This window comes from Lytechinus variegatus, chromosome 11 (assembly GCF_018143015.1).
Source record: "Lytechinus variegatus isolate NC3 chromosome 11, Lvar_3.0, whole genome shotgun sequence".
NCBI classification, from domain to species: domain Eukaryota; kingdom Metazoa; phylum Echinodermata; class Echinoidea; order Temnopleuroida; family Toxopneustidae; genus Lytechinus; species Lytechinus variegatus.
The window spans coordinates 30,971,296-30,993,862 of NC_054750.1; the positions used below are offsets into that span (position 1 = coordinate 30,971,296).

General features: G+C 36.3%; 1 protein-coding gene and 1 long non-coding RNA gene across 7 annotated transcripts in view; one reads left to right on the forward strand and one right to left on the reverse strand.

Annotated features, from left to right (window-relative positions):
- Window positions 1-22,567, forward strand: part of LOC121424499 — a 50,768-nt gene that overhangs the window by 5,035 nt on the left and 23,166 nt on the right. The window contains exons 1-15 of one of the 6 annotated variants that reach the window (XM_041620209.1): window positions 841-918; window positions 1,131-1,200; window positions 2,755-2,882; window positions 3,554-3,710; window positions 4,422-4,484; window positions 5,294-5,355; window positions 5,773-5,850; window positions 6,150-6,277; window positions 7,753-7,926; window positions 8,830-8,935; window positions 9,196-9,314; window positions 10,902-11,082; window positions 12,414-12,542; window positions 13,046-13,445; window positions 15,498-15,518. In XM_041620209.1, coding sequence (XP_041476143.1) covers window positions 856-918; window positions 1,131-1,200; window positions 2,755-2,882; window positions 3,554-3,710; window positions 4,422-4,484; window positions 5,294-5,355; window positions 5,773-5,850; window positions 6,150-6,277; window positions 7,753-7,926; window positions 8,830-8,935; window positions 9,196-9,314; window positions 10,902-11,082; window positions 12,414-12,542; window positions 13,046-13,445; window positions 15,498-15,518 — 1,879 coding nt within the window. In that variant the 5' untranslated portion in view covers window positions 841-855. Of the gene's footprint in view, window positions 1-840; window positions 919-1,130; window positions 1,201-2,754; window positions 2,883-3,553; window positions 3,711-4,244; window positions 4,292-4,421; window positions 4,485-5,293; window positions 5,356-5,772; window positions 5,851-6,149; window positions 6,278-7,752; window positions 7,927-8,829; window positions 8,936-9,195; window positions 9,315-10,901; window positions 11,083-12,413; window positions 12,543-13,045; window positions 13,446-15,497; window positions 15,519-22,567 lie in introns of those variants that run through there. The other 5 variants (XM_041620210.1, XM_041620213.1, XM_041620211.1 and 2 more) reach the window with 5 other exon arrangements.
- Window positions 17,078-22,061, reverse strand: LOC121424501. Its single transcript, XR_005971392.1, has 4 exons — window positions 21,794-22,061; window positions 19,387-19,754; window positions 17,973-18,072; window positions 17,078-17,268 (listed from the first exon to the last, which is right to left on the reverse strand). It is a non-coding gene; the product is annotated as an uncharacterized LOC121424501 (long non-coding RNA).

Genomic DNA, 22,567 nt, shown 5'->3' on the forward strand with positions numbered 1-22,567 from the left:
TCACAATGACATGTCATTCATCATAGGATCAGGACATAGCCATAGGCTAGCATGGGTCATAATGGGGTTCAGGTGTCGGTACAATTTATATTCTTGAAGCCTCCTTTTTTGTCTTTGGATTAGGCCCTAGCCCGGGCCTAGGTCTAAACACTAAAAATATGCATTCAATAGGCCTACCTGTATTTTGTAATCATCTTCTATTTTGTTCCTATTAATATTTCCTAACATTAATAGGCCCTACTAAAAATTGATGAAATTTTGCTTGTAAATTTGTCCAAATTTGCAAATGACTTTCTAAAACCTGTCCTCTGGACACACAACAACTGGGTATGATCCTGGTAGTGGTAGGTATGTGTTGTAAATGAGACTGATGACGTCATACAATTTCTTTTGAATTTTATTACATGAAATATGAAATATTCAAATTTTCTCCTTGTTGTCAAGTTAAACAAAGATTAAGTCCTCACTGAACATGTGGAAATAGCATTGTTTTAATAATAATATCGTATATCATGTCATATGGTTCAGTCAAGTTGCTCCTTGTGAAATCTGTAAAAAAACACGATATATTGTATAATTCAAACAATAAAAAAAAAGAAAAGAAATGGTGAGTGATGGACATCATCAACTGTCTCATTTGCTAGACCGAAAAGCTTCAGTCTCTGTATTTCGGTTGTTCCGCTGAGCTACGTTGGCTCCACTCACCAATATATTTAGTGAAATGTCAGATATTGTTAAATAAATCCCCAGAAATGAAGGTTATTCCTGTCTACTCATTTGCATGCCACTGAGATGTGCACAAGGACTGTATTGTTTTGTCAGACTCCAAAAGGACTGCTTAATTGTGACATCATCATGTGGGAATGCACTACATGCGCAGTCCTTGCTGAAAAAAGATTTAAGGAGAAATATGGAAGGGTATGTATACATGTACTTGTTTGTGTCCAACTTCTTTATCCTTGCCTTTCGGCTCAAAAATTTAAGATAATGCTTCTTTTTAATTTTCATGCCAGTTTAATTCTGTTTTGTGATATTGTTAATGATATGCGCTATACAGCAATTATTACTCCAGTTGTCCACATGAAGTGAATCCTACTATAAACTGATCTGTTTGTTCTGTGATTTCCCAGCTCCTGAGGAGGAGGTGCAGGGGGCCCTTGAACGAGGTCAAATATGTTGATTTGTCAAATCGTGGTCTAGGTAAGTTTGTTTTGTATCTAGGCATAGGCGGCGGAAGCGGGGGAGGGGGGGGGAACAGGTCCCCCCTTAAATTTAAGGTGGGGGGAAGGTCCCCCTCAATTAGTCGTTGATAACCTTTTTTTTTTTTTGCTTGTCAAATTTTTTACCTGTGTCCATCACAAAATTTCAGGTGGACCCCCCCTAAATTTTTTGGCTTCCGCCGCCAATGTATCTAGGGAAACTCAAATGAATCAGAGGGAGGTATGGGGGGGGGGCACTGCCACCACATCCATTGATAGGTAATGGAGAAATAATAGTGTACAAATGAAGCCATGGAAAAAGGTAAGCTTGTGTGAAGATGGAAGCATCAAAGAAATAAATCAATGAAATTTGGAGAAAAATCGAGCAAATAGCAGGAAAATTATGGGCATTTGAAAGTTGAGCTCACTAAAGTTGTGGACATCCTCCCGTTGACAATGCAATAAAAATCAAAGTTTACTTTTCGACATATTTTACTTTAAATTAAATTTTTATCAAGTCCATTCTTTGATCACTTTTTTTTCTTCATGGGAGGCATTTTATAGAGATTTCATTAAATTTAGAATGGTCAAAGATTTTTGAGAATTAGGAAAAATTGATATTTTGGGGTATATTTACAAAGGGAAGAGTTGTTCTGCTGTGATATCACAATTCTTGGTCACATTGTCAAAAAGGGGAACTCCATAGCATTTATTGATTTTGAAATTCCAATGATTATAACTTTCTTATTAAACGTCCACCTGTTCTCAAACTTTCATTCATCGTATATGTTTTTTTTTCTGAATTCATTCAAGCTAACTTAGATTTCATTCTCCTTTAATACCAGCCAGGCAGGAGCTTTGCTGGTGAAAATGCACTTTTTGTTTCAGGCAGGCCCTGGGTCATGAGCGTCAGTTTGGAGAATTATTTATTTATTTTTTTTTTTTGGGGGGGGCGACGCAGCAGTAGATTCTCCCCCATGAACATGTGATAATCCTCTGCGCTGATGCCCATACACTTTGTAGTGGTTCATTAAATGAATAGTCATCTTCGCCAACTTAAATTTGTTCCAAGCCAATTAAAAGCAATGATTTCAGTATATCAGTTATCAGTCAATATCCTAATTGTTTCTTAATAATGTGCTCCTGATATTATTAAGGACACTATATGGAAAACATGATGTGGGTATGTATAGACAATGCCATTTAAATTTGAAATTCATAGGCCCGTATTTTGAAGTCAGGTGTAACTTAGACCACGGTCTTACTCTGTGCTAAAATTAAGGGGAGCCAAAAATTCAAATATTTTGTTTATAATGTATATGTCTTATGTTTACTGTTTGTTTCTTGCTTTGATAATGAATAAAAATACTTCAGTTATCATTTCCAGACAATGATGAACAATTTGAGTGTCAAATGAGTTAATAAATTGAATGTAACCTGTTAGGGATTTGTGCCCCAATTGGCTCTCCATAGTTAAACCACAACTTTAAACCAGGGTTTAATTTAAACCCAAGTTCAGAATACAGGCCATAACATTTCTTTTTGTCAATTACAGCAAGGATAGAAAACCTGAATGTACTCCCGAAGCTAGAGACGCTGATTTTAAAAGGCAATGACATCACTCTGGTTCAAAACCTTATGGTATGCCACCATCTGTGGCATCTTCATCTCGGAAACAATCAGGTATTTCTATTTTGTATTAATTAAGGATAAATGATAAATAGCAGGACCCGCTGGGAGAACAGTTTTCAAAACTGAAGTGGCAACCCTGGGTAAATATGTACCATTAATAGTATTATCATTTATATTTTAAATATTCATTATTGATGTTGTTATTATGTCATTTCAATTCATGGTCTCAAGGCTGGTATATCTGAGTCATGAGAATGAAGGATACAGATAAAAATATAACTTTACAGGTATTAAATCTGTTTTAAACATTTTGGAATCTGTTAGAAGCCTACAACAATCCACCCTACTCACCAAAGTATCCAACCTACCTAGACAGTAAATGGAATATCATAGGCATTGGCTTTGCAACATTAAATAAGAATTAAAAACTGTCCTGGTTTTCTGTCATATTGATCAAAATTGAGTTCAAATGTTTACTGGAAAAAGTTTACACTGGAATGTGTATCCAAAACTGTGTAAAAATACCATTTATGTGCACTGAACTTGGACTCTTCACATTCGTACACAGCAAACATTGTTGGGCATGACGTTGAAATCAAGCTCTTTTTTAGCTTGAAATAAAAAACAACTTTCAATCTAATCAACACGAAAATAAATTCATGCTGTTCTACTTCTACCTGCCGTTATCACTTAGTGGGAAATAATTTTTGTGTTTATTGCAGGTGACAAATCTGGATGGTTTGAGTAAATTTGTTGCTCTTGGCACTCTAAATCTAAGCCTGAACAATCTAGTGTGGAGTGACCTGAGGCATATCAGACACATGTACATCCTGGAACTTAGTCTCCATGGCAACCCCAAGCTGGATAAAGATCCATATTGTAAGTATAGTACAGTGTTTCAAGGAAATATTACAGCATGCTAAACAATGTTATCATCGCTTGTTGATTACCTAGCTTTCATTTGGTTTGAATTCGCTTTAAAGTAAACATTTGATCATTGCTAGAACAAGAATGCTGTGTACCTGTATGTATTCATCATCAAAATATAATTTGTGGAAATATGATGCCCACCCTGAGATCACATTGTTATTGTTTGGCCTAGTACCATTTGTTGTGCCTGTGTTGGCTAAGTTTCATAAAAGATTTTGAATTTCCTTATGTTCTTTCAGCCAATCAAATGCCCTAATAATATGTAACAATGTCTTTTAATGTCACTTTAATATGAAACTACTTCCAGGTCATGAGGAGTTGACATGGTCTTTTGCATTTATATTACAGTATACAGTTTCTTATGTATATTGTTATATTGTTATCTGATTTTGAAACTTTGAAACTGATCTTTTATGGCATTTATGGGGATTTACCCTGATATATTAATGTTTCCCTAATATTTTAATGTTACTTTTTTAAAAGCTGACTGAAAAGAGAGAAACTGGATTATATTTCTGAGTGAATCCGAGGTGGGTCTTTTTTATTTGGTCGATGTTTGATTTATTTGTTATAAAAAAGGACTTTTTTATGTGTGGTTTATCATTTATTTTTACCTAGTATTCTAATATGATTTCTGTTTTGTTTTCATGTTGTCATTAGATCGTATTCATGTAATTGATTGTCTTCCTAATGTATGGATGTTGGACGGGAGACTAATAACATGTGAGTATCAGTTGTATATTAACTGATCCATAAATCAAGTTATTATCATCAACATCATCATCACCATCATCACCATCATCATCATCATCATCAACATCATCATCAACTTCATCCTCCTCATCATCATCAATATCACTCTCCTCACCATAATTTTCATCATTATCTTCATCATGATGATGATGATGATGATCATGATCATCATCATTAATACTATCATCATCATCCATTATCATCCATCATCATCATCATCATCATCATCATCATCATCATCTTCATCATCCTCATCATCATCATCATTCAACATCACCATTACTAGGAATATCTGATAAGGTAGAATGAAGAGTAAATATCCCCAGAATCAGATTGCATCCTGAAATTAAAAGAATATTTTGTGTAATCATGTACAGTCTTTTAATTGTTTATGTTATTTTGTTTCTTTGATATTCTGTGTAGAGCAGGCTTGTTTTAATTTGTTTGTTTTATTTTATATTAAAATAAGAACATAAAAAAAATTACAAATAGTATTCATTTCAAGAAAGACATCAATAAAAACAGAGAGGCAATAAATTGTCAATTAAGTGAGCTTACCATATGTCAGGGCTGTGACTTTCACGCCGGAATCTTGCAAGCGGCTGTATGTTTCCAATCCTCATCATTCCCTATACACAAAAAGTGAATGCAGAAAACTTTTTCTTTCTTTCTGAAAAGGAATATTGTGAATTGGAAATTGTCATCACATCATTATTGTCTTTCAATAAAATATTGAAAGGGTTGCTTTCGTCCTAAATAACATGAATTTTTTTTTCTAGCTGCGGAGAGGATTCAAGTTCAGCATTTCTTCCAGGATACATCAGTTTCAGATCACCCTGTGGTAAGATATTAAGTCAACTAGATAATTTTTACTTTGTGATCTAATACTCTGACTTAAATCTGTTACAGCCAACGATGTTAACAAAAAAAATGTAAGTGATTATTAACAGAGAGTCATAAAGATTTACTGGGGAACTATTTTTCAACACAAATTTTGTGTAATGATTTATTCGATGGCATAGGATTTTTTTTTAAATTGAGTATGCATGTAAATTTATCATTGTGAGATTCGGATGTGCCTATTTTTCCTTGGATTTTTTTTTATATACTTCAACTTTTAATCCCAATAGGCTCAGAACACTTTGCAATTGCACGTACATGTACCTCTTTAAAAAAACACACACCTTTTTTAGGTAAAAAAGTTGTTTGTTTCATCCCATTTCCCTTTCATTTCATCATATTTTTTTTGTTTTTACAGAGACACAAGCTTCCCAAGGACCAGTTTGTACCCAGTTCTCTGAAGAAGATTCAAGTTCATGGAATATATGGTCATAAGGTAGGGAGAGGTAGATCTTACATGTTTTATCAAAATCTAAATCATGTACATGGAATTTCCTATTATTTCAGAGCTCTTGCCTCACAATGGTATGTTTGTTGGAAAGTATCTGTTCTTAATTATCTTATAACTTTTATTATGGATTGGAATCTCAATTGTGATCATTTTTGTTTAGTACAAGTATTACATATTAAGGTTTCAAGTCAGATTTACAGAAATCCATGCATTATATTATCCCCGAAAAACAAAGCTTAACTTGCAATTAATTGCAACACCCCATCATACCATTTACATTACAGACAACACACTTCATGATGAAGTTCCCAACGACTGGTGATCTGAACGTTGGCACAGACCACAGACGCCTGGCGTATATGGCACACAACATACAAGGAGATATCCTGACGGAGAGTCAACAGACACAAAGGTAACTCAATTCGGTGGATCCACATTGCGGTGCGCCATCTATCGGTTGCAGCGGACATGCCGAAATTTGCAATGCATCATGGGAAAAAGTCGACATCTGTTGCGCGTGCTAGTACAAAAGTGAATGCATGCATGTGATTATTCAGCGCTGGTTAAAGATAAATTCCAGTTTTGGTAACGATCTCAAAAGTGACTTTTTACAGAATCTAATATAATGACCACCCAAGTGTCTGTTTGTATGAATAAAAAATATGTGCCAAAGGATTCTGGAAGAAATTGTGTAATTGCTGAGAAATAAGCAAAATAAGCGCGGATTCGGTCACTTCCGTCGGGTCTTTATTCGAGCAATAATAATACACTGTCCCACGTGTGCCTATCTGTGTTGGTGATCTTCAGTGTGAACGTTTTTCAGCGTAGATTTCAAGATTTCACAAAGTTCAGTTTATGTAACTGTACCAGATCTAGATCCTCGATGATATACTGACAATTAAGCCTGGTTTTACAGACTTTCTCATGAAATCAGTGTTTACTGCAACTACTGGAATTTCTCTTTAACACGGCTTGACTGAATATGCTGTGTGCTAGGGTTCAGGCGGTGGGAGAGAAATTTGTCCGCATATTTCTTTGCTAAATTTAAACCATTTTTGATGAATTCTACATGTACGGCATGGTTTCCTTCACCACGAAATTGATCCACATTTTGCTGCATTCAACCCAGATGAGGTGAATGGGTATCAAGCAGGAATGAATTCCTTGATATATGTGTGCGCTGTAAGTAATCACTGCCACCGAGGTAAAGCTCGGGGAGTAATATAATTGAAGTCCTTTAAAACGTAAAGAGACGTCATAATCATACAATGTGATATTATACAGATATTGCCTACCTAGAGTTTGAATATAACATTTCCTCTCCCCGACGGAGTTATATTTTTCCCAAGGGATTATATTTTGCCCGAAGTGCACAGCGCTCAGGGAAAATATTATCCCGAGGGAAAAATATAGCTTCGGAGGGGAGTTGAAATGTTATTTATTAAAACAATAGACCAGGCAATATCTGTTATATTATATAGTATATGTGGATTCGCCATCAGAAATTGTATTCATCATCTGACTCAAACCCGAAATTCTTGCTACTGCTCTGATCCATCTACGTCATAATAGTTTTTTTAAAAAAATACATTAAGTGCGTTCTTCATGCAATCGACGCGTTAACACTAGCGCGTACATCAAGTACCTTGTTGGGCAACTTGTATGCAGCGAGTGACGTCACCTTAGTGGATATAACGCCGCAATTGAAAATACAACGCGGTATATTCCCTGAGGTGACGTCAAAACCTAGAATATAACAAATGCGATCCTCGCAGCCATGGTCACGTGATGGCGTATTGACCTATCACTGATTCGAATCTACATGACCTATGTAATATACATGTTTATTTTAGTTATCATTATCATCATCCTTGTTGATTTCTGCAGCAGAAATCCAGGGTTGACATGCCATAATTTCCTGGAGCAGCTGCTGGAGATGCGCGCATCAGAGAGAGAAAAGTGCAATGTCCTCCTGCTGCTGCTTGTAGCTTCGTTAGAGTTTGATATTCCACATTCACTCCTTCAGGAGGCTCTGACCGTCACCAAGCTTCGAGACGTCATGTGAGTATGTCCATGGACAGTGCATTCATCTACTTTTGCCTCTCTCCACACAGGTGTAAATGGATGTCAGTACATTAGAATTCCTTGTGAATGCTTGTCAAGAGTGATCTTTCCGTTTATACTCTGATCGTTATATATTATAAAGGAAATTGAATGAAGGATAATAAGGAAATACACCCTAAAGACCATCAGGAGCCTGTTTCATTAAATGTGGTATAATAATAAAAGCTACTGAAATCGGTTGATTTGATTGGCTGATGGTAATCCTGTTATAGAAATTGTGAACTTTATGACACAAGACCATGGCCCTGGAATAATGATAAAAATAAGATGCAACATTTATATAGCGCTTGATACAAATGTTTCTAAGCACTGCATACTACTACTAGAAGCTTTATATCTGATGACAAGAAAAGTGAGTGTTGACCCTATGGCCCATATTCTGAAGTCAGGTTTAAATTAGACCACGGTCTAATTCTGTGCTAAAATTATGGGAAGCCAAAAGTGTCAAAATTTGTATTAAGTTGTATGTTTCTCATATTTACTGGGCTCTTTCCTGATTCATTGATGGTAAAGACAATCATCTATTTATACTTCCTAGACAATTATGAATGATTTGAGAGCCAATGAGCTGAAATATGATATCTCTACTGTTAGTGATTTATGTAACAACTGGCTATCCATACTTAAACCACAACTTTAAACCTGAGTTGTACCTGACTTCAGAATATGGGCCGACATGTATGTCATTCAAATTGCTCATAACTATTATAACTGTTTAATAGGAAATGGAGAATTAATCTAATAGTATGAACTGTATGTTAATGTTGCTTTAACTTGTCAAAGGGAAAATGATTCGCTTCTTGTAATCAATGTTTATCGTTATTTTTCTTAATACCGCAGAGATGACTTTGATAGTCTTGATCTCTTTCTAATGTCGGAGGATCATCAGTGTCGGGTTCTATCTCTCTTACTCAGTGCTGTCAAGGTTGATCGAGATAATCATCAGGTACCTTTCTTCATAATCCCCTTTCCTATATTTTCCTCTTTGTTTTTCATTTCATGAACTCTTCTTTTCCTCCGCTGTATTTTTTGCACCATCAATTTTTTCACGGAAAACATTAAGCATCATCATTTTCATGTAATGTACTTTGTCATGCAACGGGGAAATTAATGCATGGCTAGTTGGGTGTGATGTTGTATTAGGTCCTGGTCAGAATTTTTGACTGGTTAAAGCTTCTATGAATGATTCACATGTTTCTTTCGCAGGACGGTGGATTGTACGACAAGCTTTACCTGTGCCTGTATTACACTGTCGCTGAGCTTATTAAACATCATAACATTGGAAGCAAGAAGAGTGAGGGGCCTGTTGACAGAACAAATCCAATGTGAGTATAATACTTCCTTTATACATGTCAAGGCATTTATCTGTAATGATGCTCTCCATCTCGGGTTTAAATGGCTACTAGGTATCTGTACATTTAGATATCGAATTCTTGGCTAGCTTCTCTGTTTGATTATTTATTCGACTACGTTATGTTTTGATTTTAGTTTATTTTCATCGCAAACATGGAGGAGGGCAATATTGGTTTTTTACAACCATCCACTGCACCAGGAAAAGTTGCTTGAACTTTGTCCACTCCCTGGGAACCATTCCAATAAGATTTCCAAAGCTTGATAGGCTCAGAATGTACACTCTGTTGAGAATGACAAGCTATATGATGCCTCTACCCATCACTATTTTAGAATGAATAAGATGTGTGCACCTTCTCCACTCCATAGGAACCATTCCGGCAAGATTTACCATGCTTCAATGGCTATCAATGGATAAGCATGTGCTCTGTGTTGAGAGGATGACAAGCTTTAAGATGCCTCTACCCATCACTATTTTAGAATGAATAAGATGTGTGCACCTTCTCCACTCCATAGGAACCATTCCGGCAAGATTTACCATGCTTCAATGGCTATCAATGGATAAGCATGTGCTCTGTGTTGAGAGGATGATCAGCTTGAACATGCCTCATCACTATTTTATGATGAACAAGTGTGTGCACTCTACACTCCTTAGGGACAATTCCAACATGCACTTTCTCCATTCCCTAGGGACTATTCCAACACGATTTCCCAAACTTCTTTGGCTAAGCATGTCAGCTGTGTTAAGAGAATGATAAGCTTGAACATGCCTCTACCCATCACCGTTTTAGAATGAACAAGATGTGTGCACCTTCTCCACTCCTTAGGGACCATTCCAACAAGATTGCCCAAGCTTGATAGGCTTAGCATGTACTCTCTGTTGATAGGATGATCAGCTTGAACATGCCTCTAACCATCACTATTTTAGAATGAACAAGATGTGTGCACCTTCTCCACTCTCTAGGGACCATTCCGACAAGATTGCCCAAGCTTGATAGGCTTAGCATGTACTCTCTGTTGATAGGATGATCAGCTTGAACATGCCTCTATTCATTACTGTTTTATTATGAACAAGAAGTCTGCACTTTCTCCACTTCCTTGGGAGATTTCAAGCAAGGACCACAATCTGAGCATGAACAGTTTAATATGCCTTTACCTGTCACCATTTAAGAATGATTATCGGGGCATTCCTGTAAAACAGTGCCTTACGACCACTGATGAAGCTACCCTGTATGAAAAACAACATTTCCTCTAATCAATAATTAACTCTGAACATGACACATTCAAGCCAGACTTCTATTTTAATCTTCAGGAAAATATGGAAATGGGCATGCGTAGTCTAAATGATTGGAAATTAATCAACAGACATGACAGACACAATACAAGAAGCATTGACTCAGTTTTCCAAAGTCTGTTCTGTCATCATAAAAGAGAAGAACAATTATGATTGTTCAGATGAAAATAAATTTACAATAGCATGAACATGTGTCCGTGTCGTGCTAAGGGTTAAATAAATGAATGAATAAATAATAATACATGTATTTTGTTGCACCTTTGTACAGCTATCGTGAGTATCGATCCTTGCTTGCGGCTGAAGTGGTCCAGCTCCTGTGTATTGTGCCTTCCTTCTACACCTTCCTGAACAAAGACCTGTCCATCTCCCATCTGGTTACCCAGGCAACGGGGAAGGCATCAACCATGGAGGGAGTCGAAGCGGTGATGGAGAGAATACGACTTACAGGGGTAAGAAGTGGTAAACTTGGCCTCTGGGAGATTTTGAAACCACAGGATGTAATGTATATGTATGTAGATTTTAGAAAATAATCATTTTATTACCATCCACACACTTGATTTTCTCATTTGAAAGCTCCTTTTATTAAAAACATGACTTTGATGAGGAACTGAATCTACTTGATGAAATGGTGATGAAAATGATTGATAATGATAATAAAACATAATGATTGTGACCTTACAGGTAATAGTTGTAATGCTAATGATCATGACCAATATCGATAATCACAGTAACATAATGATGATAATGGTAATTATAATACAAGTGATATTAAATGATACTAATTATTGATAATGATATTTATGAGGACTAATGAAAATAGTTACATGTATGATAATGGAAATAATGGTTATGATAATGGTGTCAATGTTGGTAATTATAAAAATGAAAATAAGATCGAAAAAAATAATCATTTGAAATTTCAGACAGGAGAAGTTGTCATCCTTTTTATGATTGTACGTTATTGCCCACGGTACCCAAGAGGTTTTAGAATACCAAATGTACAGAGCAGCACCAAGAAAGACATGCCCAATTTAAGACATTTTAGTCTTGTCTTTTTCTATAATCTTGCTAGTTGAATGCTTGACACTCTGTACTGTTTTATCCATATGATACAGTGTATAACATGGAGAAGGTTTACGGTTCACTATGTGTAATGTGAAGAAGGGAAGGAAATACTGGCAGAAAAATTGAAATTGAAAGACGAGATAGGATGAAAAGAGGAAATTTGAAGTATTCTCTCTTGAAAGTGAGTGAAGTCCTGAATAGGACTGTAAACCAGATGAGATGAGCTGAATGTGGCTTGAGTAGCGATGGTTTGAGTAGTAGCAGTGTAGTGTCATTCAAGAGGTTTCCGAGTTCCTTAATGGAGCGTATCCAGAACAACACAAAAAAAAGTCATGCATAGAAACTAAGGAAGCTTTGGTATTGGTAATATGGAGCGTTATGGCCCAGTGGATTAGCCTTCTGACTTTGAAACAGAGGGTCGTGGGTTCGAATCCCAGCCATGACGTAATTTCCTTCAGCAAGAAACTCATCCACATTGTGCTGCACTCAACCCAGGTGAGGTGAATGGGTACCTGGCAGGATTAATTCCTTGAATGAATGAGCGCTGAAATGCAGCTCGAGCTAAAGCCGGGGTAATAATATTAATAAAATCATGCCTCGGAATAGAATATTTCTAGATAGATGGCGCTATATAAATGCCTATTATTATTATTGTCTCATGACCAAGAGGATGTCTTACTCTTTGTTCTGCATTTACCAATATGTTTTACTACAGGGTCAGGGATCAAATCATCGCATCATTGAAGAGGTGTCCGAGTATCTAATGGAGAGTATCCAGAGGAACACCAAGAAAGTCTTGCACAAGAAAATATCTTCCAAGAGCTCTTCAAACTTTGTACTAGAGGTGAGACAATCAACTCTACCTGAGGTCAAATTGATATACACCTGTAAATCAGATATAAAGGAATGAATTAGAACAAAATTTGAATTTTCCAACATGAAGGGAATCTCTTGGCTAATGTAGAAAACCTGCCTTTGAATTCTGTAAATTTATGTGTGGTCCTGTAGACACGTGATACAGTTGGTGAGCAGAAAGAATTATAAATGCTGGTTTATTGAATAGTCTTAACATGTTTGTTGAGATCGTGGGTAAGAATAAAGAAAGAATAATCATCAAATTTACTGTCCCACCACGTACTTACAAATTACATGTAGCTGGCAGTGCAGATTTCTCTTATACTGCATTGATGGCCTTGCTGTGAAAGTGTCAAAACAGGATATAAAGGGGTGTCCAAAAAATTGTAGAGGAATGGATGTACATGAATATTTCATTTCAAGTTGGAATTTGGATGAGTCTATTAGAATGTCACATAGATGTATCATGCCCATATCTTGCCTTTGTAACAGACTCCTAGAGCTCTGCCAAAGAGACCACAATCATCACCCGTCTTTGCCAGTAAGTTCCTGGCCGTAGGCCAACCCAGCCCCGTCGGTAAGCCATACTCCAGGCCCAACAGCAGTCGACCGTCCAGGCTTTCCCAGCGCCCCACCACAGCGTCGTCTGTTCGGTCATCGGCCTCGGAACGCATCCAACCAGCAGCATCCTCCATGTCACCGCTTACCACAGCCTTGAAGCCCCGTGCTGCCTCCGCCGGGGTGTGTCGCTACCCCAAGAAGCAGGAAGAGTGGAGGCCGGCTAAGCCTCCGAGGTTGGGGGACAAAGTCCTGTTGGGTCCCCAGAACCTGGCTTACATCATTGCTCTACCAGAGTACGATGTTGCTTTACTGCAGATGGAGGCAATTCCAGGTAAGCTTATATTCTCAACGATAGTTCAAGTGATTTCAGTCACGCTTACATAGATCTTTGTCACACCTCCTTGATAATATTGACTACTTCAGTGCTGAAGATGTTTATTTTCTTTTGTCTATTGTCAATTATAAATGACACTTTAGAACTTTTGACATGAAACCTGCCCAAGGAGAGTGTTCAAAATCAAATTCACTTCTGTGATTGCCAGCCATTGATAATGCCAGCCATATCATAGAGAGAAATGCAGAATGCAGAAATTTTTTGTCTGAACTTTATATAAAAAAAAATGTTTTCTGAATGGATCTACATGGAAAACTAATTAGGCATATCAAATGAAAAATAATCTCTCCTATACTTTACATTTAATATTTGTTGTTCACATTACTTTTACCCATTTGTTTAGATCTTACTTTATACTTCCATGCATATATTTAGTCAAAAGAAGAAATATTTGGTCCTATTTGATCGTATATATTATATAGAGCAGGTTTTGATTGATATCCTTTTCTCTTATTTTTTTTCGGTGTGTGTTCTCAAGCTCATCACTTTTTTTTACATGTTCATGCAGTTACTTTAGTATTGAACATGTTTGAATGCATTTTAAAAAGAACTATCAGACCTATTAGTGCTTCATCATAATGAGATTTCAGGCAGCCATACATGTATTACCTACAAAGGTATGATATATGGTGAACCATGCTTAAAGGGGATTTAAACCTTTGGAATAGGTAGGCTTGTGTTGAAACAGAAAAATCAAAGAATAAGGACAAAGAAAGTTTGAGAAAAATTGGACAAATGATGAAAAAGTTATGAGCATTTGAATATTGCAATCACTAACAACTTTCCCTTTGATGGACTATAAAATACTCTCAAAATGTCTCTTTCTGCTTTTTCTTGTGGTGATACAAACTCTTTATCCATGATGTATTCTTTAACAATCTGTATTACATGTACATGCCCTCCTATAGAAAGAACACATGATCTACTGATAGATGTCATAGAAGAGGTAATTTAAGTGAAATATACAGTGCATATAAAAAAAAGTTTACACTTTGAAAAAGCCCTGGGAATTAAAAAATATACAACATGTGGGTAAGTTTTCACATATAATCTTGGGATTGGGTCTCATCTATCCAATGAAAGCAAAAGTTTTGACAGAATGTTACACTTGAGTGAGCACTGTCCATTTTTGTAAAGCTCGCAGAAATCTGTTTGTGCAGAAATGCTCGTTTGTACGTTGTGTCAAGGGGGAAGGGTGAAATAAAACTTACCCTGCGAAACACTTCTCATACATTTCCTTGCACTTTTAGTCATTTGAAATAAAACAGATACATTCAAGCGTTTTCTAACAATTTTTCCACCCAAATTGAAATTTCAACACTTGGTAAACACAACCTTCACCCTTTTTTGTGCCAGCTGGATCTGGGGACAAAACTTAATCTGAACAATAGTTTATACCAGACATCTCTAGCATTTTTTCACAAAGTTTTTATCATTTAAAGTGGGTTTTATACTTGTTTCTCTACACTTTTCCCAAGTTTGACAATGATTAACTAAATGAAAATCAATACTAAGCCATTTTATGTAAATCACAGCTCTGTGTAAAGCAAATATTGTCACAGTGGCCTCGTTGTGTTGGGGAGTGGGGTCAGCACAATGCACTCCTCGAAGTGGTTTGGGCAAGAAACAAGTTCAAAAAAGGTACCGTTGTAAAAGATATCTTCAAATCAATTTTTTACTAGCTAAATTCCATGTGTTATTCATGATTAAGGTCTACTTTTATTCGCATAACTATTTTCACACAAGCTATCTTGTTCCAAAGGTTTCATTCTCCCCACCTAGGAGAGTCAATCAGACCCAAACTATTCAGACCTATGCATCTTTTTTTCATGTAATCCAAAGCCTGGTAAATATTTGTTGTGTGCATTTGAAATTTTTTTAAAATGAATTTGCAAGTCTTCAGGATCCATTTGTCTGCATGTACGTACCAGTCTGATTCAAAGACTTTTTGTAAATTATATTAACTCAACTTCCTTTCTCTTCATTCAGATCTATCTAAAACATGGAAAGGTTTGTTTGTTCTTGGGTTGAACATATGAAGTGAAATAAGATATTGTTGTGTAATAATAACATTCAATCATTAACATTCAGTTGACTTTCTTTATTAATCTCTGAGGGTATTAATATTGAATCATATTAATTATCCATGGGTGTATGTAAAAGTATTAGATCCAAACATATTCTCAAACTTCAATAAACAATTAATTGGAGTTCATCATTATCAAGGAGGTACTACAATATTTCAATATCTAGTCTGACCTTTGTTTTTAAACAAAATCCCTAAAAGTTACACAACATCAATCGACCTCTTCAAGAAGCACCTGAAAACATAATATAAATACTAATTTCACTTAAGTCTGATATCCAGTTGTAATGAGTGTTAGGATTATTATCCTTATTATCATTATTACTATGGTTAGTATTATCATTATTATAATCATCTTTATTGGTTTGGTTTGGGTTTATTCACAATCATAAATATGCAAACAAAATGTACATTTTATAATTCAATGATTATAATTATGTGACAATGTCTAAACATAACGTTGTTTAAATACAAAATATAGAACTGATTTTGTTGTGATAACCTGTTTCAGATTGGGTTTGATTGAATAGGCAATCTGTTCTACCCTGGTATCCTGGAAATATATAAATTAAATTGACATTATAATATCTGTGATAACTATATATTAATAAAAAAGAAAATTCAAGACGTATGAACTTGCAGTGCAAATTCAGATATCCCCCTCCCCTACCCATCCAGAGAATCTCTGACCATTACAGTTACTTCGAGAATTTCTCTTTTGTAATTTCAAACGTTTAGTTTTTGGATACAAAGAGGTAATTTCTTTCCAATTTTCAAAAGGATAACGATATGTAGGTTTAGAACTTTCATTGTGTGGCTTAAGTAAGATAACCTGGGTCCCGTTTCATAAAACATTTGCCGCAGCGGCAACTCCCATTTTCAGCGGCAAATCTGTGTTTCTGCGGCAAATCTCAAAACAGCGGCAAGTTTCTGTTTCATAAAACTTTGCCGCAGATACTTTCAGCGGCAAATGACAATTTCTGCGGCAATATTTGACGCAGCTATTTGAGCTGCGTCAAATATTTGCCGCAGATACTTTCAGCGGCAAATGACAATTTCTGCCACAATATTTGACGCAACTATTTGAGTTGCATCAAATATTGCAGCAGAAACAGCTTTTTCATCAAAATATCAACAATTTGGAGGGCCTAACAGCCATATTGCTCAATTTTTTGATGATTTTGATTTGATAAATTGCTTTTTGTCATTCTAAATAGAAAATACAGGTATTTTTACTCATTGACAAATAAAAAGTAGATATTTATTGAATCATCATTCTTTCTTTTTAAAGTAAAATTTATTTCAATAAATAGATACATAGGAACATCCATTGTGTTCCTGCAAAATTACTCTTTCAAAAAAGCTTTTCTTTATCCTGTAAAAGAATGAATAAATGATGTCTCATTTTGTAAAAGATGTTGCGCCATTGGCTTTTGAGTTTCAATAAGATTCATTTCATAAGTGCTGTTTTTGCTGCTGTTGGTTTCTGCTGATGTGTTTGTTGAATTCCCGAAGTGGTTGTTGAACATCTTGATGTTGTTGAGGTTGCCAGTGTGGTTTTTGCAGATATTGTTGATGCTGCTGTAGTTGTTGGTATTGGTCAATGTAGTCATTACATCTCCTGTGTGTTTGCTGCTGTTTTTGCTCCTGCTACTGTTCATGTGATTGAAGTACCTGAAATAGTAATTAATTTATAATGCATGAAAGCAAGATACTAAAGTTATTCCTAATTTCACTTTCATTGTTAACCCTTAATAGAGTGGGGGGGGGGGGGGTGAAGGCACCTTTTGATACTTTGCAAGATTTATCCAAATGGACAAGATCCTCAGGCACCCCCCCCCCCCCCCCCCCCCCCGGATGACTTACTAGAATAGCCTCATCTAGTAAGATGTATTAACAGGATTTTGTACTCATTATATTCAGTTGATTTTGTATGAACTCAATTCATCAAATGAATGTAAAGGGTCTACCAGAAAAAAAAAATTCTGTGAGCTTCTTCAGGTAATCTTTCTGAGTCCTTTTACTCCTTTACTGGAATATTAATAATTAAAAACATGAAGTGAGTTTGACAGTAATTTGACATGTTGCATCTTTATAGGTGGTAGTGGTGGGGGTCAATCATTATAGAAATGCAGAATATTCATGTACATGTACCAATTTGGCAAGAGAATGCAAGTCACATTATCTACCAATGATTGATATTGGTTTGTTACTTTTGCAGCTGAAAAAAAATTCATCAACACCTCAAACTTAGAGTTTAATTCTAAAATTTGGATTCTTGACAAAGAGCAAATCAAGAAGACAAAAATCATTCAAATTGTTATGTGACTTACTTCCTATGCCAAAATGAATCAGAATTATAAATAAGTTTAACTTACGGTTAAATCACATTTCTAGGCTCTTTGCCTGGCGCTCCAAACCCTTCAGTCGTTGATTTTGGCATGGCTTGTCTTTCCGGAACTGCGGACAAAGCCTCACCTAAAGGAATAAATTAAATTGAAATTTTCAAAAAGTAGGTTTTTGTCAGGGGGGGGTAAAGGGGTCAAGATGGGTTAATATGAACAAAAATGCAAACATGCAACAGTAAATAATATATAAGGAATCTCTGGTTGAGAAACGTCACTTCATGCAATTATTCCTCATAATTTATCTTGTACACACATATACACATAGTGAGGATGGGTGAGGGGGAGAGCGAGCATCGTCATCGTACATGCAAAAAGTATTAAATCCTTCACTGGCGTATAGATGGGGGCCATGCGCCCCCCTGTTTCACGACCAAGAAAAAAAAGGAGAATAAGAAAGAAAGGGAACGGGAAAGGGTAAAATAGAGAAGTATTTACTGAATATTATTACATCAAAATCTTTCCAAATATTTGATTTCTGTATTAAAAAGTTCAAAAATTTTGCTCTCTCACATCTTTGGAGAACTTTTGTTCCATCCGCCATATTTAGCCCTCTCAAAATATTTGGCTCATTACGCCACTGAAATCCATTGTAGGAATTTTATGTTTGCTTAATGTAAACATAATCTAACCCTAATAAGACTGCAAGGGTATTTTTGAGGCAGGAAAGATTGGCGGAAGGGGGGTGGGGGCCCTCAAGATCGACCGTTAATTGTGCAATTGTGAAGAAATGCAAAATGCCTGCCACAGATGAAAAAATTGTATATTTGATCATTCTAGAATTATTTAAATTTATTTTTAATAAATATATTTTACTAAATCATGCATGAAATTAGAAGTTGGCTGGAAATCTATAAACAAATCCCTTAAAGTTTTTTTTTGTTCAGACACATAAAAATCAAATCCCTTTCATCTGTATTTTTTTTTCCTTTCTGAAGTATTTCTTTGTTTTTTATACTTTTTTATATTGTTGACAAAATTTTCTGATCATAAACACCATGAAATTAATTGATTTTAATCAGTAAAATAAATATTAACCAGTATGATGCAATTATGAATTTTAGCTAGAAACAGATTTTGCATTGGATTTGTTCATGAAATCACATTTTAAAGCAATTCTGACATGTGTACTTACATGATGTTGCGTAATTTCAGAACCGGGTACCCAGGTGTCACAAATTTTGTCTGAAAACTCATGAATCTTTAAAAAAAGGGCATATAATGACGCGGCACCATCTTTCATGTTGTGGATTTAACATGAAAATTTTTGGGCCCCCACCGCCGTTTTAGGGTTAAATCAGATTGCACATCATGATGTATTTTACTGATATTCATTCTGCAACCCATATTTCAAAGACTATCCACCATATCTAAAATTGATTTTTACCTGTGGCAGTATGTTAGTCTCTGCATTTCTACAACTGTGGCCAAATATTCTAGAAGTTCATTAGATGGGCCCTTGGCATTTTTCTTATTGTAGGAGACCAAAAAGCCCTGGCTTTGAAGTTCCTGGTCTATCCTTCTCCAGCTGCAATATCTGGTCAGTTGAGGACTTGGGGGCTTTGTGTCAGGAGTGGTCTTGGTAGTGGCGGTGGCAATGGTGATGGCAGTGGCAGACTTGGTGGTGGTGGCATCAGCAGCACTGATAGTGGTGGCAGCAGTGGTGGTAGTGACTGCAATTGCAGCATTGTTGATGGTGGTATACGCCTTATCACGGCCAAAATTTGCTCCTGCTGCCACGCTGCTGGTCTCCATCTATTATGTTTTAAGTAGAGTAAACATGAAAACATTTGATTATAAACACATCAACTTCAGAACACTAGTATATTGATAATAAAACTTGTAGATATAGCAGTCAAAGCATAAAATAAAATTCCACAGAAGAGTACATGTACCTTCTAATAGAATTTCAGACCACCTTGAGGATGTTATGCTCAAAGCAAGGTTTTTATTTGACAACATTGGTCAAAGAGGAACATGGATTTAAATATCAGAACACAACTCGTATCATTGGTTGATCAATCGTACTGTACAATACCCCATTCAGATATACATTGACCAATTTCTTGTTGAAACACATATATGTCTTTGTTATCAATCTTGTAGGGTATAGAGTGCATGTTGATTCTATATTCAGTGTTGTATACCGAGGCTGGCCTCGGGACCAGAATTTGCATCCTCGAAGCCTGATGTCTTGGTCTCAGTCGCTCTATCTTGATGTCTCAGCTCCGAGGCCTGACAAATGCGGTCATTTCCAGCACATAAATTGTGTCTATCATAAACGCCATGTGCAATTTCTAATGCACACATTATTATTAGATCTAGATTCCACCCCCTCCTCTATAGATTATATATACCGGTAATATATATATGCATATTTTGCCTGTTTTTTTTATTTATTCTATTTATTTTTCAATTTTTTTATTTCATTTATTCATTTATTTTTTTTTCTTGGGGGGGGTCAATGGTCAATTGAATTTAACAAAAAACATGCAAATAATGCTCTAAATAGCCCTTTATTCCCTTCATTTTTGTTACTTTGAGCCCTAAATGTGCATGCGCCTGGTCAAGCTAGTGCTTATCTTGTTGCCCGAGTCGAATTCTACAAGTTAGGCTAGGTGGTTACCCTGGCTAGGCCGTCGGGATATCCCTGGGGGCCCCTTGAAAAAAATACTCTTTTTAATTAAAAAAATGCTCTAAGTAGCCCTTTATTCCCTATAATTTTGTTAATTTGAGCCCCCTAAATGTGCATGCGCCGGGTCAAGTTAGGGCTTATCTTGTTGCCCGAGTCGAGTTCTACAAGTTAGGACACGTGATTACCCAGGCTAGGCTGTCGGAATACCCTTTAGGCCTCTCTCAAATAAAATTTTAAAAAATTTCATACCTTTTTATTCACTGACTTTTGTCCCCTGAAAGTCCTCGTATTAGGGCAAGCCAGTGATTTTATGGTTGCCCGAGACGTGCTGCACCTTTTAAACCCCCTAGCTAGCTTTCAAAACCCCTCATTTTTAAATATCGAATATTGAATATCCGTCCAACTTCACACGCGTTTGAATATCGAACCTGAATATCAAACCAACTTCACAGTTTGAATATCAAATATCCAACCAATTTCCTGCCGGTCATTTTTGCTAACTCACAGCTTTAAAAAAAAATAATTTTGCCTTTTTTTTATTACTGTCTGGCCACCAAACTTTTTATACTCGCAAGCCACCCCCCCCCCTGAAAACTATAAGAAAAACAACCCCTCACAGTTACAGAGCTTGAGTACAATATTTGTGTAAGTTAACCCTCCCCCCCCCCCTGCCCCCTCAACTTAAAAAAAAAACATGCCCAAGCCGAGGCCAAACATGAGCGTGAACATCAATCTAGTATTAACCCATTCATGATTCTCGAGACTTGACTGTATTTTTGTCGCCCACAACAACCCAAGCCACAAAAAAAGGCTCACTCTCACACAGCTGTTCACATATCGCACTGAATTAGGTAATTAAAGACTAAAGTCAGAAAGAAAGACAGATGCAACTCAAGACAGTCGCAACGCCGCTCATTCGAGCTCCACCCCACACACATCAACACTACTGCCGTGTACTACGCCGAAGCTCCGGGATAGCGAGCACTCGGCATCTCGATGATACCTCCACGATATCCCCGGGCAAAATGCATGTTTACCTCGTAGAAAACGATGGAAATATGACATGTATTATCAATGTCATTCTTTCGGAAGTGATTTATTTATTACTTTATCAAATGATGTAATAATTATATAAATACGATAAGTAGAAAGTACTTACATCTCCGATTCAAATTTTCCGTAAATTCTGTCACCATCAAAATTTCTCGCAGACGACGTGTGTGAAGAAAAAAACCGGCTGTTAGCTGCATATCAGGCTCGTTCACGAACTATTTTTCATTTAATTATTTTTATTTACGATAACAATTTGTCATTGCTTTTATGAAACGGATATTTGCAACTATGACAAGTTGTCATTGCAATAACAAGATTTGCCATAGATATGGGAGATGTTACAGTTGCAAGTCAAAAGTTTTATGAAACGGGCCCCTGGTCCCTTTTCCTTGTGGGCTATCTCAATTATCTTAACATTTTAATTTTTTTTTAATAAACAGGAGATTTCTGTTAAGTATTTCAATTCAGAATATCATGAATTTCCTGCACTGGCCTGTGCTCTGAAAGTTTTGATTTAAAAATAATCCTCCCTGCAGTTTTTTTCAGTTTTTGTAACACGCTCAAGCAAGTTTTAGTCGCTACTGACCAAATGATAATCAAAATGTAATATTGTAGCCTCATGGGGACTTGTCCTTGGTGAAAATGAATTAATACTTATACGGCTAGTTGTATGAAGTTCCCTACCCGTTTTTTTCATGCTGAGATCTGGTAAAAAGGCAGTAGACTGCGTGTCCTGTGGTTCAGTATGATCTGACTATGAGTTTGAACCTGCAACCCAGCCATGGAGCAGGCATTCTAACCTCATGGCCCCCTCTGGCTCATATATAATACATGTATTAATGATAATTACATATCCTTTGCATACAAAAATAACTGAATA